Source organism: Zeus faber (genome assembly GCF_960531495.2).
Source record: "Zeus faber genome assembly, chromosome: 12".
Classification (NCBI taxonomy): Eukaryota; Metazoa; Chordata; class Actinopteri; order Zeiformes; family Zeidae; genus Zeus; species Zeus faber.
This window is the reverse complement of record NC_137196.1, coordinates 7,869,279-7,887,572: the sequence shown is the minus strand read 5'-3', so window position 1 is coordinate 7,887,572 and position 18,294 is coordinate 7,869,279. Positions and strand designations below refer to the sequence as shown.

At 44.1% G+C, this 18,294-nt stretch overlaps 1 protein-coding gene across 1 annotated transcript in view; it reads right to left on the bottom strand.

Moving 5' to 3' along the window:
- The window catches only part of st6galnac5a (ST6 (alpha-N-acetyl-neuraminyl-2,3-beta-galactosyl-1,3)-N-acetylgalactosaminide alpha-2,6-sialyltransferase 5a), a gene marked incomplete at its 3' end in the record, with an annotated part of 42,118 nt that extends 25,772 nt beyond the window's left edge, over positions 1-16,346 (bottom strand). The window contains exons 1-2 of the mRNA XM_080011242.1: positions 16,329-16,346; positions 14,905-15,114 (exon numbers count right to left, since the gene is read on the bottom strand). Of these exons, the coding sequence (XP_079867368.1) occupies positions 14,905-15,114; positions 16,329-16,343 (225 nt within the window). The 5' untranslated portion in view covers positions 16,344-16,346. The remainder of the gene's footprint in view (positions 1-14,904; positions 15,115-16,328) is intronic.
- Between the last annotated feature and the right edge of the window lie 1,948 nt (positions 16,347-18,294).

The following is an 18,294-nucleotide window of genomic DNA, read 5'->3' as shown; positions in this document are numbered from 1 at the left end:
TGCGTGCGTGAGTTCATGCGAGTGCGTGCGTGTGTGCGTGCGTGCTTGCATGCGTGCGTGTATGCGTGCGTGCGTGCGTGTGTGCGCGTGTGTCATAGCGAGGCAATTGTCTGGAGCCTCGCACACATGAATTGAAATTCAGTGATGAAAAAATGACGCCATTGATATTGTATAAAATTACTGCTAATTGCTGTGATAAAATATAGTCCTCAATATATAGCCCCAAAACAGAAATATCACACACACTACCCAAAATGGGTTTTACTGTAGACATAGTCCAGTTCCTTGAATTAAATGATTGGAGGAGACGACCAGGCTTCCTAAATCCAAGATGTGGAATGAATGCTTCAGTGTGGGAGGAGTTGAGGGTTCAATGACAGGTGAGCTTTTGAAAGACGTGCATTTAAAAGCGCCCAGAGACCAGGGTCGAAGCAGCGCTGGTAGCATGGTTTTGCCTTCCGTCTTTCCGGACTTGAAAAAAACAGTGAAAAGAGAGTGTGTGTGTGTGTGTGTGTGTGTGTGTTTGTGTGGGGAGGTCGTCTTCTTCTCCTTTTTTTCACCGCGGGCAGAAGGGGAAAAAAAAACACCTTTTCCACATTTTCTTTGTGGTTTTTAATGAATGTGAACGCTGAAGATCAAGGTTGTTTTTTTTAAGAGAAACCAAATTCCGCGACAATCGATGCTTCCTTCCGCTGTGTCAATTTTTTCGGATTATTCATTTGAAAAAAATACGACATATCTCTCATATAAAAATATCTGCCAGTAGGTTTTAGGTACTTAATCGTCATCGCCGTTTCTTCTTGATAGGATTTTTGGGTTATTTTCGGTTCCCCTTTCCTAATTCCCTTCAAATCAATTCCCGGGAATATGGCCGTTAGCGGAACAACGGGGGAGGGGGGGGGGGGGTGTCGTCGATGCGGAGGAAATGATCTTGTTTGGGGAGACGTAGCAAGGGGAGCTGGTGGAGAGCGGGTAGGGGGGGGCCCAAGGTGTGAAGCAACTTAATTTTCTCATCACGTCCAGACCCCACGAAGGCACCACCCAAAATTACATCAACAGTACATTGCAAATGACTGCTCTATCCGTACTTTTCCCCCCTCCGATGACATTTTCGTGCGAAACATCCAAGTTAGAGTGCGTCCATTATCCGCCTTTTGGAACGGCAGATAATGAGAGACGGTCGCTGACGGAGGGAGCACCGCTACAGTGTATGAAACACCAGATACCTACGATAACGGTCATTAGACAGGGAAGTGTCTCCCGGGAACCGCGGTAGGTTTCATATTGGCAAACCACACACGTTTTTCGCTTTTGCATTTGTGGCCGTGGTCTAAGTGTGTATATCTGGTGGGTGTTTTGTTGTGCATTTAATCACAAACACATGATTATTGGTTGCACGTGTGTCTCACCTGCATGTGTGTGTATTTATGTGTATGTGCATGTATATTCTTTAATAAATTGGTATAATCCAGTGTTTTTCAACCACTGTGCATGGCAAAATGTTTTAAATCCCACTGCAAAAGTAAAGTGGAACCTGTGTGTTGCAAGATCATAATTGCAGGGCTGCACTCTTTCATGTAATTCATCCGTCCCAGCCACAATAGCAGCTCTGTGTTCATCAGCTCAAGCTCAAGTTTCACACTGAAAGTGAGAACTATAAGTAGTGATTAAAGGTTCCATTCCTTTTTGAGATTTGGTAATTGACGAGTCTCTCAGTAAAAAGAGTTGTCCAATTTTCATTTAAAAGATGAGTTCGCTGCTAATGTATCGTTTGGAAGTCTTGCATAACTATCTATTAGTCTGCCATAATAAAGAGTAGGTTAACAGGATAGTGGTGTGCTGTGGGAATAACATTAGTATCGTAAATTATATTAGAATTTTTATGAAATTACATTTTACTTATCTTTTTGCACTTCAATGCACCATGACAAATTGAAATGAAATTACATGAAAATTGAACTTGGCCCAATAAGCAAAAAAAAATTGACTCTGATGTTCCCTCATCTATCGCGTGTATCTTCTTCTACAAAAATGAGCTAAAGGTACACCCCTATAATCCACTCCGTGGACACAATGGCGATTCTTCGGTGTGGCCAAACTGAACTCTTGGAGGAGAGGAGGTTGTTGTCTTCGTCGCCCACCTCCCGAAAAATGCACAGCTTTTAATGGGGGGGAAATGTTAATGAAAGGAATGGATGCAGCGAATGCTAATGCTCATTGCTGGGGAAAGGCCTATTCATTTTACTTAATGGATAAGCACCTGAGACGTGCTAACAACTGGTGATTAGGAAACACTCGAATGGGAGTTACTTCCACGCGGCTTGATTTACACAATGAGACCAAGGAGTCTCTCCCGTGCGACTGGAAATGCTTGGCTTTTTACTTTTTTTCTGTTTAAGGTGATATGTCTCCCAACCACACTGGATTCATTAGTCTAATCTTGGGTTTATTCTCACCAGCAGGAATACACACACACACACACACACACACACACACACACACACACCCTGTGTGTGTGTGTGTGTGTGTGTCTCCATCATGTTTCATCCTGTTGTGCAACATCTCAATCACCAAGAACAAGCAGTTCCATACAGTCCCTCCAGGTTATTAGCTCAGCATCCAATGTTATCGCCATCCCTGCATTATTAACTAGATCATGATGGAGGGGGGAATCGCGTGTAAGAGAGGGGCGGGAAGGAGGGTGGACAGAGGAAAATCTACCTATCACACTCTTCACTCTTGAGTTTTCCATAAAGGTTCAATAATGTTCGTATAAGGTGACTGGGGAGGCTGTGGTAGACCCCTTTATCATCCTGGAATATGGGAACATCATGAGGGAAACGTGTTAACACCAGAGGGTTCAACTGGACTCCTAAAATGGCCTCATGGTCCTTGGCCATCATACGACAATGCTGCAACTATTGGACCCAATTACTCCATTGGGTCCAATAGTTGGACCCACAGGACCCAATGTGATGGCTGCTCAAACCAATCATGTTTAACAGTTGGCAGCAGACATTATGGATGAAAGCATCCTTTGGCTTTCTCCAAAATTAAACATCTGAATGTAGGAAATAGGATGATACTTTTTTCCACTGGTCAGGGATCCAAGTTTTATGGTTCTCACATCATCTTGGTATATTGGCCATTTTCCATCTTTGTGAGGTTTTGATTGAGACCAGGCCACAGAGGTGGCGATTGAATTGTGTGGTCATTTTTGACCATAGTAATTTTGTGGCATTCATCCACTTTCAAGTTACTTATCCCTGTTGAAGAGCTTTGAGTTGTGACCACTGAGCCTCTTTGCGGATGCAGTTGGTTTGTCCATGTTTGATCCAGATTTTTGAGACTGCTCCTCCTTGACACGTTCCACAATTCGGCAGTTTGTGTGATGGAAGCACCTGCAATTCAGACACTAACAATTCGACTTCTATGGAACCCTGATAATCGGCTCATGTTGCTTTGACAATGCACAAACGAAGCTGCTTATCGTTGTTCCTTTTTTAGAGTTGACATATAGTTCTAATCCCCCTTAATGCTGCCTGCAGCTGCATTTGTAATTGTGATTTAATTACTTTTACTACTTTAATGTTGGTACTGCTTCCACTCAGCCAGACCTGGTGCACTCTATATGTGCAGCATTTTGTTTCAGGTCCCTGTGATTATTGTAAGTAAGCAAATATAATAATACAGCACCCTTCACAGATACCAGTCACAAAGTGCTTGACAATCAAATAAATAAACAAAGATAAACAACAGATAAAACACACAAAGGGGAATCAGACATAAAACTAGTTGAAACATAAAAACCCACTAAATACCCAAGTGTCTGAACAGATGAGTTTTTAACTGCTTTTTAAAAGAGTCCACAGAGTCCAGAGACGTCAGATTTATTGGGAGACTATTCCAAAGTTTAGGTGCTGCCGACTGGAAGGCACAATCTCCCCGAGTCATAAAAGGTGTCCGAGAGGCACTTAGAAGACCTAAGGACCTAAGAGACTGGCTCGTGGTGTGTGGGTGCAGAAGATCCAGGAAATAATGTGGAGCCTGGCCATGAAGACCTCTATATGTGAGCACCAAGATTTAAAAATGAATTCTAAAATTAACAGGAAGCCAGTGCAGAGGGGTTAAAATAGGTATAAAGTGTGATCATCTGTTGGATCATTTTAAAAGCCTAGCAGCGGCATTTTGGTCGGTTTGTAAACGGTCCAAGGAAGATTTATTGAGGCAGGTAAAAAGAGAATTACAGCAGTCCAACGTGATAAGATAAAAGCATGTATTAGCATTTTCATTTCAGCTCTTGACACAACAGACCTAAGTTTGACTATGTTTCTCAGGTGAAAGAAACATGATTGAGTCAATTTGAGCATGAAAACTCGTGGAATGCCCAAAAATCACTCCAAGATTATACAGGCTACACCGAGAAGACGAGGATAAGGCACCAAGGTTCTGCCTGATCACTGAGTGAAGGTTATCAAGAGCAGTGCTTGAAGTGGGCCGGTATTCACCAGTACGTCTACATTTTACTCCTTGGCATACAGTTTCAGTTCTTACAAGCTGCGGGTACTGTTCTGCCCTCTCAAGTGGACAAATCAAGTGAACATATTCTAAAATATATAACGCACAAGCTTCGAGCTCCTCTGGCTCGAGCTGCGAGCTCTGGCTTAAATACCCCCCCCCCTCCCATTAACATGTGAATAAGGTGAGCACCGCCACATTTTTATTTCAGCTTCAAACACAGCTCAGGAACAATAATCAACACTTCAGTTTTATCCGCATTAAGCTGCAGAAAGTTATTTGCCATCCAGTTTCTAATTGCATTTAAACAGCTGTTCATTACAGAAAGTCTATCAAGCTCATCAGGTTTGAAGGAAAAATATAACTCGATGTCATCAGCGTACAAATGATAGGATGAGTCGCTGAAACTACCGATAATATGTCGTAGTGGAAGTATGTATATGGAGAATAAAATTGGCCCTAAGACCGAGCTCTGGGGGACGCCACACGACAGAGCTGCAGTGTCTGACACAAGATCACCTACAGAGACTGAGAGAGTCCTATCTGTGAGATAGTAGAACCACTCCAATGCAGTCCCAGAAATGCCCACCAGGTTTTTTAGCCTGTGGATTACTATGTGGTGGTCAACAGTATTAAATACGTGAAGATATCGTTTGAAACCTTTAGGAAAGCCGTTTCAGTGGAGTGTAGTTTATGAAAACCAGATTGAAATTTGTCCAACACCAAGTGCGAATCCAGTGTTTTTAAACAAGTTTCTTTTCAAAAACCTTATAAAATTGTAGAAAAAAGGGAGTTCATAAATAGGCCTGTATTTATAAAACCTTATCAGTCCCACAATGGGAAACTCTCTGCATTTACCCATCCTAGTATCTGATGTATCTAGGAGAAGTGGGCTGCCATGTAGAGGTGCCCGGGGAGCAGTTAGGGAGTTAAGTGTCTTGCTCAAGGACATTTCAGCATGCTACCAGGAGGAGCCTGGGATTGAACCAGCAACCATCTGCTTATTAGACAACCTACTCTACCTCCTGAGCTGCCCTTATATAGCTCCTTTGCAGGGAAGGGTCCAGATTTGGTTTCTTCAACCAAGGTCAAACAACAGCCTGCTTAACATAGCTGGGGACAAACCCTGATAAAAGAGAGTGTTTTATAATGTTGACTAAACAGGGACCGATACATTTAAAAACCTTCAAAGGGGACCTATTATGTGTTTCCCTATTTTCTGTCATATAATGTTACAATGTCGGATGTTCATATTGGATGTGGCCAAAGTGTCAAATAATGAGGCAAACTAATGACAAAGAAATCGCTGTGAATAAAACGCTCAGGTTTCCGACGACTCTGAACGTTCAGTTTTCAGGTTTTTTCTATTCTCTGTATAAGCTGATGTCAGCTTGATGTCCCCGTGCCGGAGAGTCCCTGTTCAGGCACCATTGTGGCAGTTTTGCCTACCACACGCCACCGGAGTGGCATTTTCAGGGCCCTCCGACACAGAGAGACAGACGACGGGGTAGAAAACACAAGTTTTTTGTTATGAGGGAGCTAGGTGGAACAAGCCCCAGAGCAGATGGACAACATGTCATGACAAGGGCTCCTCTCCTGTGTGTGTGTATGGGGATGGGGGTTTTACCTGTTAGATCAGGGGTGCCCAATATGTCGATCGCAATTGACCCGTAGATCGCAAAGGTAGTGCGGGTAGATCGCGTGCCATTCGGAAAAAAACATTTTCTCCTTCAACCGATCTGACCAACATGTTGAATGAGCTTAATTTAGAGCTGCAAGGAAAACACAAACCCGTGGTCAACATGATCAGTTCAGTGAATGCTTTCAAATGAAAAATGCAACTTCTGTCATGCCATGATTTGGAGAACTTTCAAAACCTCACATCAGAGCTGGAGACCCAAGGGAAGGCATGTGCACAACTTGACAGTGTGCGCTACACAGAGCAGATTGAAAATTGTCCATCAGACTTTGACAAACTGTTTTAAGACGTTTCTTTACTCGAGCCAATCACTACATTTATGTGCTACCCATTAGGGGAAGTTATTGAGGTTGATTCACTCGCATCAAAAATTGCAACTCTGTTTCACCTGAACCTGTCTGCAGTGGAGGATGAGATGTTGACCCCACAGGCTGACATTGAGCTGAAGTCCAGGGCCCATGGACCGTTTTGGAACTTACTCACAGAGGAAAAGTACCCAAACATGAGGAAATGTGCTACCTCCTTGACTGCATTATTTGGCTCTACTTATTTATGCGAGTCAGTCTTTTCCCACATGAAGATTATTTAGTCCAAATAGCGTTCCACCATGACGGATGATCATTTGGAAGCCTGCTTGAGGCTGGCTACCAGCAGCTACTGTCTGGACTCTGCAACCCTGGCCAGCTCCATTCAGTGCAAGTCATCAGAGTAAGGTAGTGACCATAAATGTATTTAATTGTATTGTGCCATAAGGGTTCATGCAGTGATGCAAGGTACGCCAACATATATTGTACAGTATATATTAAAGTATACTCAGTTTATATATAAATATATTTATCATTTTTTAATGCAGGTAGATCATTTTGACCTGGTCATTTTAAAAGTAGCTCGCAAGCCGAAAAAGTGTGGGCACCCCAATCCGCAAGCAATAGGTATACAGCCACACTGATCCTGGGCCCCAAATACCTAGACCCAGGACAGGTGTAGCTGCTCAAACCACACCATCCCCACACCACAGTAAATAGAACGAAATGCGGAAGCCATGCTCAAACCCCATTGGCATACAGAACCCGGAACTTGTCCTCAAAACCTATTGGCTCATTGAACTCAAGGCCTCCCATCCAAACAGAGCGTCAGGAACACAATGGATTTAGAGGTATGTTAGAATGGCTCTAATGCATAATTTTAGTGGTATTTTCAGCAAAAATACTCAAAAACGTGTTTTGGGTACCACACAGACCTATATTAACTTGTGTAAAAAGGAGCATAATTGTCCACTTTAAGAACAGATTGAATTTATTTTTGATATAATAAAATAAAATAAATAAAAAAACGAGAAAGAAAAAGAAGCACACATTCATAAGACTGTCTCTCATAAGACAGCCTCTTCAGCTCCGCGGTGCCCCGAGGACCTGCGTGTTGGTCGAGACAGTCTGTGTGTGTTTATTTCGGAACAATAATGGTCTTGTTCCCATAACTGCTCTGGAGCCCGGAGTACATTTATCGTAACAATAGACCTGGATAATAGGTGGCTCGCCCGTGGCTAGCTATCAGTGCTATGAACTCTCTCAAGCCAGACATAGAAAATATTTGATTTGCACCAGTGAAAAGACAAGACAGCTTGAGCCTTTACTTGAAATACAGGTGACCATTTTAAGTTGTGTGTGTAGTTACGACAATATGTTACTCAACATGCTGTTCCATTTAATTTCTCAATAAAGATCTTGTAAGGGCCAAACAAGAGAGGGCCCGATGATGTTATTCAGTTATTTTTGGGTCCGTTTAGATTTTTGTGGGTCCCTTAAATGTCTTTCTGACAGACAACTGAGTACAGCAAATATACACCGCAAATACATCAGCCACAACATTAAAGCCACCTGCCCAATATTGTGTAGGCCCCTCTCGTGCCGTCAAAACAGCTCTGACCCATCTAACGATGTTTAGGTAGGTGGTACGTGTCACAGTAACATTGCCCAGAGCATCGCACTGCCTCCACCGGCTTGCCTTCTTCCCATAGTGCATCCTGGTCCCATTTCTTCTCCAGGTAAATGACTCACACACACCCGACCATCTTCATGATTTAAAAGAAAACATGATTCATCAGACCAGGCCACGTTCCATTACTCCATGGTCCACTTCTGACGCTCACGTGCTCCACTTTTGGCGGTGGACAGGGGTCAGCATGGGCACTCTGAGCTGTCTGCGTCTACGCAGCCCCATACACAGCAAGTTGTGATGCACTGTGTGTTCTGACACCTTTCTATCATAGCAGCATTAACTTTTTTGATTTGAGTAGCTCCTCTGTGGGATTGGACCAAATGGGCTCGCCTCGGCTCCCCACTGTCGCCGGTTCACCAGTTTTCCTTCCTTGGACAACTTTTGGTAGGTACTAACCACTGCAAACCGGGAACACCCCACAAGACCTGCTGTTTTGGAGATGCTCTGACCCAGTCGTCTTGCCATCACAATTTGGCCCTTGGCCAAGTCACTCAGATCCTTACACTTGCCTATTTTTCCTGCTTCCAACACATCAACTTCAATAACTGACTGTTCACTTGCTGTCTAATATATCCCACCCCTTGACAGGAGCCATTGGAACTAGATGATCAATGTTATTCAGTGTCAGTATATCAGTGTAGGTATACTTAGTGAGATATAAATATAGGAGTGATTAGCGCAAATCCCCCAAATTGGAAAGAAGAGTAGCTCCCAACAGGTGGATGCAGGAGAGGTGGAGGGAGCAAAAACAGGAAGGACAGGAGGGTCTGGCTGCTTAAATAGGCCGGCCCATAAGGGCATGGAAGTGCGTGGCGCCGTCAAGTTGTCAGACAGAACCAGCTCCGCAAGCGAGGCATAATTATGTGTATAATAGCAAATTAAGTTGTTTGAGCAGTTACAGTACACGTTACACATGACAGGAGTGAGAGACAAAGGGTTCCCACATTATGTTTACAAACGCAGGCTAAATAAAGAGTCTTATCGTGTGCATCTCTGACAGAGCGAGAGAGAGATCTAGAGGATCTTGTCTTATACTCTAGATGGACCAGGCATGTTGATCTTCCAGCAAGGGATTCGGCCTGACCTGAACTGATGTGGGCTTCCCCTTACGGAGTAAGAGGGGGGTTGGGGGGGCTCTGCAAGTGCCCAATTAAAAAAATTTAATAAAACAAAAATAAAAAGCCAAGCTCACTCTTCCACCCAATCAGGAGGGGGCGGGAGACCAAAGAAGTGTTGACGATCCACTGTGACTGTTTCCTCTCCTCTATGGGTAGCAAGATGGGGGGGGGTGGGTTACGCATCAAAGTCCGCTCGGTAATTGGGGCTGCAGGGTTGAGGGCCGCCGACGTGGCTCACTGTTGCAGCGGAGAGGAATCGCCCCGTCCAAATGGTGGCAGGTGTTTGGTCACAGCTCTAAGACGCTGCTGAGTCGAGTTTCTGCTCCACCACAATTTAGAGGCGGTTTTGGTCGTCGGTCGCCTGCTTGAATATCGGGGGCCCGGGAAGTCCATGATTTGGCTTTGAATTTGCTGGGAACTGCAGTTGCCCAGGTTCCATAATTAATAACCTTGGCGTCCAATATGTCGTTAATCAAGGAGGGGTGAGGGGGTGGAGCGCCCAGAAGTAGATTATGCCAAAATACAAATAATAGTTTGACCATTCCTCTTGCTCACTGTGAAGGACAGACTCGTTAATCACAGTTAAAAGTGCTGAGTAAAGACGCCGGCCGTGAGAGGCAGTGAAGGTATGGATGCAGCTGTTGTGTCGAGTCTTCAGGGACTTCGGGTTTCTTCCCTCTTCCAAAGATGTAGAGGTTAAGGCTAATTCAGACTCTGCGAAACTGTCCATGCAATGGACTGGCATCCCATTCAAAGTATCTCCCCTTCCTATACCCACTAGCGATGAAAAGTTTCTCTTTTTGGGGATTGGGCTCTTTGTGAGTGGGACGGAAGAAAGCAGTGTTTTCTCGCAACTTCTCCTGCATGTTTGCCTTGAACTGTGTCAAAAGAATCAGCCTTTCAGCTCTCTTTTGATAGCGCTGCCAAAGGGTTATCAGTATAACCCAGTTATCGCAATTTAACCTTTTCAGATCCTTCCGCGGTTCTGCACCCTGCTGCTCGAGGGCTTTACCCCCAACGCAAAAGGTTAAAACGCTGCGCGGCCCGAAATCACCATTCAGCTCACGACACGGCGCCCTGAGAAGTTTGCCTCCGTTTTTCTTTTATGCTGAAAATGTATGACTTTTGCCCGGTTATTCCCAAACTGAGAAATGCCAAAAGCCACTCAGTGTGAGATTGCTCCAGAGTGGAATGCTTATCGACAACGAACACCCCCACCCCTCCACCCTTCCCCCCACACACACACACACACACACACGTACACACACACAAATGCGTGCGCACGCACGCACGAACACCCCTTCCCATCCATAATTGCTTTTTCTTTTTTTTTTTTTTTAGGCCTGCGTCAGAGAGAGCCCGAAGCTGTGTTGTGTTTGGCGAGAGAGCTGAATACATTTAAGATTAAGTTAGAATCTCAGACTATTCACCAATCGAGGAGCGCTGTGGCATAAATGAAAACCGGTATTTTTATTTTTTTTCCTCTTCCCTCTTCACAAAGGAATTTTCGAGCATAAACTCTCGGAATAAGAAACATTGAGCAAAGAGAATTGACGGAAATGCGCCGTCGCAAAATCCTAACGAAGGGCAAAAAATGCCTTTTTTCGCCCCCGACATTGACGTGGCTGAGATGAAATATTAAACGTCTCATTTCGCCAGCTGTCACCGGAGCGAGCCGCGGCCGGGAGGATGAGGAGGAGGAGAAAATACCTCATTGCGTCTCCATCCTTGGCACACAGATGGCTTGGAATTTTTCCCCTCCAAAACCAAAAACGGGGTGTACAGGGACTTCAGGATCAAAGTCAAAAGGTAGTTTCGTACTGTACAGCTCTTTTATTCGTCATGCCGCAATACCGTTACTTGTACTTATTGTAGACTTACCGACAGCGGCCCATTTTGGGCTCACTAGTCGCTATAGTAGTTAACGTTGTGCTGCTTCACATTGACTTTGTGTAGATGGATAAAGTACATACATGTTATTTATTATCTCATTTTAAATTCTTCTCCTTCTTGGCTGCTCTGTTTTTTTTGTGTCTGAAATCTTAACTTAACACAGCTTCAAGCTATTTTTGTCCAGTGTTGTTCTAAGAGTTTCTATGAGAGAGAGAGTGAGAGAGAAATAGAGAGTCCCATCTCTTCCTGTCTAGATATCAAGGAGTCTTTGATGAGGCTTCTCTGTCATGCTCCGCCATTATTTTCGGAAACACCTGCCCTTCCCCAGCTACGCCGGCCAGCCCTCTGCAGGAAACTTATGTCTGCAATGTGAGAGAAGTGGCTACAGTGTCACTCCTCCTCCTCCTCCTCCATTTGTCACAGTTCCTCTCTATGAAGAGAGAGAGCAGGGAAAGTCTCCCCCGCCCCCCCCCGCCCATCTATCTATACATCCAGCCATCCGTGCATCCGTCCAGCCATCCGTGCATCCGTCCAGCCATCCGTGCATCCGTCCATCCATCCATTCATTCATCCATCCATCCATGCTGGAAAAAAAAAAAAAAATCAAACAGAAGAGAGAACAAAGAAATATGCCCCAAGAGAGCGCGCGCTCTCTCTCTCTCTCTCTCTCTCTCTCTCTCTCTCTCTCTCTCTCTCTCTCTCTCTCTCTCTCTCTCTCCATCTCCTCCTCCTTTGTCTGGCCCGTTGAGGCTGGTTCCTACCTCCATCTTCTTTGCCCTCCTCTCTCTCAGTCTGTCCGTCCCTCCCCACACCTCCCACCAAGCGTTAAGACAAGATCTCCGCTGTCCCGTTCTCTCTGTTTCGTTCATAGCCTTTATACCCATTCTATCCTCCCCTCTTGTTTTCTCCGTCTCTCCGTCAGTGCTCTTTCCCTGACACTCCATCCCATTTAATCTCCTTTGGCTTTTTATTTTTATTATTTTGTTTTCCCTCACTCAGCTTGGCCCCTTCTTCCCCGGCTCGAGTTCACGACTGCACAACTGCCGAACGCTTTTCTTCGCCATGGGACGTATGTTATTGCGGAATAGCGGACGCAATGAGAAGCGACATTAAATCCTCAACAGGCCGATGTGAGTAATGATTTTGCAAACAAATTTGTTTGTAGCGAATGATCCATTCCTAGCGAACAAATCTTTTGAATGCCTCGAGAGCCGTGAGTTTGCGACTGTAACCGAGATTTGAACGTCGAAAAAAAGGGGAGCCCTGTTCAGACCACGTGATATTTTCCTGTCCCAAACAAATTTCAAAGATCATGTAGTTTGAAATTGTTCCGGAGATCGGCGGCGAAAGCAGCAGCCAACAAGCCAATGAGAATGCAAGAGTAAATACCAGATGGAGGAGGAGTAATATAGAAATCATGTACAATGTAGTGTATATTAAAAGAAAGGAATTTTAGGTATTTTTCGTTGCACTTCACCATTTAGGACTTAATTTATAATAACAATTATTTATAATAATTTCCTTTAACTTGCTGGAGGATTAATCCATACAGTTCAACATCTCCCCACCCACTCCTCCTCCAAATTTACGTAATGTCCTTATTTTCTTTTTCCGGCACAAAATAAATGAGCGCACAACCAACTACAACAGCAAAGCTTCTTAATTCTAAATCTCCATTTGTTTTTTTTTGTTACTTCTGGCAGTCACGCAGAAAAAATACCCAAGACTCGGCAAGTGTCGAGTGTTTGTGACAAAGACAGTGGCATGTCTGACAGCAGACAGTCTCGTGAGTGTAGAATCATGTCGTGTGGACGCCCCCCGTTGGAGACGCATCGTATAGTATGAACACCGCTCCGTCCGCAAGACCAAGGATCGTGTAGTGTGAACACGGCAGCAACGTCAGGATGTTAAAAGTCGTGTCGTCCGTGGGCACCGTTAGTTGCAAGCAGAGATGCAACGACCCCTGAACCGGCTTGCGAAACAGCTCCGTGAGTCGCGAGTCACGCATGCGCATCAAGCTCTGCAGCAAATCTACTTGCAAACAGAAAATGATTACTGAGGATTAAACGAATGTGAAAAAAGGTATTTTGCATAATTCATATTGAATGTGACTGATTTACACTTTTTATATTCTTCCCAAATAAATAACTTTGACAGAGTTGAATGATTCTTGTGAAAACAAAAATGGTAGGATTTGGAGCGAGATCTACCTTTAGAGAGAGAAAGAGAGAGGGAGAGAGAGAGAGAGCGAGAGGGCTATGGTCTGGGGAATCGTATGCAAATTGTTAAGACCATGACACTGTGTGCTTTGCATTGTATGAGCCCAACGTTCTCATATCATGGGGTATTGATCGCAGATCGCCGCTGTAGGGATCTGTTGTTTGGCCGAGCAACCGCCTCTCTTCAATGTCCCCTGGTCATCCAAATGTCAATACGTTTATTGCCAGGGGGGAAAAAACAACAACCTAGTGGGCAAAATAAATTGATGGTTTATTTTTTGCCATAGCACTCCCACTCCCTTGTCCAAATTGCAACGTTCACGGTCACTGGACGTGGCATTTCAAACTGCGAGGGGGAAAAAGCCCCTTGCCCACCTCCCGCGTGGCTCATCGTCTCGGCCTAAAATACGACTGACTCATTTTGTATTTATTAGTCGGAGCGAAGTGCATTTCTCAGCGATGGCACAAATTCAGATTCAATCGCTGTGGGTGGAGGCAGGCGGTTGTTATGGCTCTGATCTGATTCCGAATTCTTTTGCGACGAATTTGGACTTTTTTTCGGCCCTTTGTGCACGCACGTGGTTCACAGCCAGGAAGGTTACTGCGGCAGGGGCTGCAGAGAAGGGTCTTTTAGTTCCATTAGAATCGTTTTTGGATGCACTTAGGCCTCTTTGATGACTCACGGCTCTGGAGAGGACATCCAATCGTCCATCGTCTTCGATCGTCTTTCCCCTTCATCTCTCACCACAGTAGAGCCATGAAATATAGACCGATAGGTTCACCGGTCTCATACGTGTGTGTGTGTGTTGACGGCGTTACATCAGGTAGTGGAAATGAAGCCAGAGCAGGCCGGAAATTCAATTTCACACTCTCACTGCAGTGTCGCAACTTACTCCCTTTTGTGACCGTTGGCAAACTTCTCAAACCTGCAAACCCCATATGGAAAGATTTTCATTTGATCTGACTGACACTATGCACTGATTGAGCCTGTTCCACTGTATCGTACAGATCAAGAGCCATTCATGGAGGAGGTGGACCAGCGAAAGTGTATCTCAACTGCGAATCCGATCACGAATAACTCCTCAGCTGCCCAATTGATTGCCAAACTCCTGCCAGGGAGGTAAATGGATGAGAGTCGTTGCACCCCCATGGCGACATCCAGATTCACCTGCATACTCATGGAGTCTCGCAGGCTTATCAATTAGAAAGCGCGAGCCCCGACCAAGGATTTACTTTTCCCGTCTAAACCCGTTATTGGGAACGACAGGCTGGTATTGAATTCGAGGCTAACGCAGGGCTGGAGAATCTTTTTTGATAAATCACAACAGAGGAGGGGAGGGGGCGGGGAGGGTTGGAAAGAACCAAGCAGATCAGGGCTGCTGCTCCTTTGATTGGTGTGTGTGGGTGGGTTAGAAAAAGCCATTCATCCATATCTCAATACATAAACACATCCGCTCACCTTATGGTCGATGATGCCGCTGTAGCCCTGCAAGGGCGGAGGGTGAGGTTTGGACACCTTCAGGTAGGTTCCATTGGGCTTCCACAGCTGCTCATTGTGACGGGTGCGCGTGTCGTTGGCGTCCCGGGAAGCGCTGTTGAAGCTGCCGTTGTACACAAGGAACAGGCTGGCACACAGCGTGACCACCAGGAGCACAGCAACCCCATGACGCTGCAGCGCAGCAAAGAAACACATGGGTAACAATGCAAAGAAAAACTATACACATTTGGAACAATGCAAATAAAACCATGTGGAACAATGCAAATAAAACCATGTGGAACAATGCAAATAAAACCATGTGGAACAATGCAAAGAAGCGCATGTGGAGCAATTCAAAGACAACTATGCACATGTGGAGCAATGCAAAAAAACACATGTCGAACAATTCAATGCAACCCATGTGGAACGATGCAAAGAAAACCATTTGGAACAATGCAAAGAAAACGAAACACATGTGGAACAATGCAATGAAAACGTTATATTAATGCAAAGCAACACATGTGGAACAATGCAAAAAAACACATGTGAAACAATGCAAAAAAACACATTTGAAACAATGCAAAAAAACACATTTGAAACAATGCAAAAAAACACATTTGAAACAATGCAAAAAAACACATTTGAAACAATGCAAAAAAACACATGTGAAACAATGCAAAAAAACACATGTGAAACAATGCAAAAAAACACATGTGAAACAATGCAAGAAAACCATATAACAATGCAAAGAAACGCATGTGGAACACAGCAAAGAAACACTTTATTTTGGCTCCGCTGTATCGGAGCGCACGGTGCCCTTTGGGGAACTATTATTTAACGATATCTGTCAAGTAAAGCAGTATTCAGCATCCAGCATGTGGAGATAAACGATTATCCAAAGCTGCTGCGCCTCATAAGTCTCTGTTAAGTTACAGGTGGACGCTCTTGACACGTTTGGCCCGATTGTCATCCCTTCAATCGACGAATGACTTTTAATGTGCGTGCGCGCGCGGGCGCTCGCAAACACACACACACACACACAAACACACACATTTTCATTTTCTAATTTTTATAACTAACAAAACAGTCAGGACCAAATAATAATAACAACAAGACATATATCTACAAAATGTGTGTGTGTGTATATATATATATATATATATATATATATGTTTGTTATAAAAAATATTTGTATTATTCATCAGTTCATATAAACTAACTAACTCAAAATTTCACAGTGGTCCTATTCTTTAAAGACGAGAAATTCCAGCTGGATGTCTGTTGTTGAGATTGTAATCTTTTGATCCGCACTCAGCACCACAGTCACAATAATGGTCACGCAGCGTGGCTACAACCTGCAGGCTGGGTTAACAATGGAGCTTACAGACGAGTTTTTCTTTTCTTACCATGGGTGTCTTCATTTTGCGGCGCGCGGTTTTACTGCCTCATGAGTTGACTTTAAGCATCATCATCCCTGTCACCATCACCACATCCATCATCATCCCCCTCAGCATCAGGACCATTTCCGACTCGCACCCCGGGCTCCACTGCCTCCTTCCAGGCTGCTCCTCCTGCACTAAAGCCGGTGCTGCCAGAGCCACTGCTGGGGAGCGGGAGCGACAGATGTTCCCTCTGCGCGGTCATAAAGCCCCCTAGCTTCCCGGGCTCCGATGGAAAAAAAAAAACAACAACCAGGAGCGTGGTGGTGGGAGGTCATTGAGTAACCCACTCCACCTGCAAGGATACGAGAAGGGCGCTTTGTTTTCATAGTTTGGATTCGGTCATTTGGAATCAGTCGACGACGACGCTCCTTCAAACCCCCGAGGTTAAAGTTGAAATCCACAACTTTTGTTGTCATTGTCGGGAAATATGTTTGGATTTATTTTCAAGTTTGAATATCTATTAGTATCATCATTTCAATTGCCGATGAAACTATTTACATGACGTGACATATAAGCAAGACCCATTGTAGTGTGTATAGGTACAGGTGTACTGGATATTACAGATGCTGCACTCCATTGAAGTCATTCAGAAACTTCCAAACTCCAAGTTGGAAAAGCACAAAGGAAGGGTCATTTAAGTTGTGATTACCAAATTTCAACTTCCAATGGAATGCGGCAAAATCCTATTTACATTGCAAGTGATGTCATTTTTCAAATGTTAACACTTTGGGAGCGATGAACATGCAGGACAAACACAAATTAATGAAAATGTCTTTTCTTCCATCCAGGATATTTTTTTCTAATATATTTTTCATTTAGATGGGTGAGCATTAATAGTTTCAGTGGACACTGTGTGTGTGTGTGCATGTGCGTGTGTGTGTGTGTGTGTGTGTGTGTGTGTGTGTGTGTGTGTGTGTGTGTGTGTCTATTCACAACACCTGCAATCACCTGTAATCACCTGTAACAATGCGTCCAATCCAAACAGGGGCAGTGGCACGGTTCAACTCCGCTGCCACATGCAATTTTGTTTAATCTGCTTATAGAAAATGGGTCCTTCTGAGTGAGAGGCAAAAGAGATTTCCACATCAATGTCACTGTCACCATCAAACCCAGGGGAATGATGGGAAATAATAACACGCCATAAGGTAGACACCCACACAACAATAACAGTGATACTGCTCAAAGGGGCCTCAAACCAAAATATGTCCTTTTGAAGTGATTGGAGGACAGTGAAAGGGCGCAAGGCAAGTCTGTGCGGGAGAGAGCACACACACACACACACACACACACACACACACACACATACACATACACATACACATACACACACACACACACACAGCTTTATTTGCTCATTAAAGTGCAACAACAGCCAGGCGCAGTGAAACACACACCAAAAACCTCAGCATCTCTTTATTAGTAGCCAGAGGATTCTTTCTAAACCACTAGCCTTTAAAAGAGTGTGGGTTATTCAAAGCAATTCATTTTAGTGTCAGGGGTTAGACACTCTTGCTGGAACCCTCTATAAAATAATGCGGGCACTTGTGGTAAATTTGGAAATTCTAATTTTTCATTTAAAAACTGGTTGTCCACTCTAGGCTAGTATCTATGAAAAGCTGAACATGTAATAATGTAATAACTATGTAATAATAACTATGTAATTAACTATGTAATAATAACTATGTAATAATGTAATCACATTGGGGAAGCTTACTGCCACTGAGTATTCATCATTAAAAGAAAAGCGATGATTACTCTCATAAATATCTCTCATACTCATCGTAATTGTTGAAATAGCTCCCTTGCACAAAGATAACTTTATCATCCTTGGGTCTCCACCAAAATTGTGCCAACATGCTTCAAACTTTAGAATTGTCAAAACATTTTCATGTGAACTATACCCATTTGTACAAAGCTGCTCGGTCTCAGA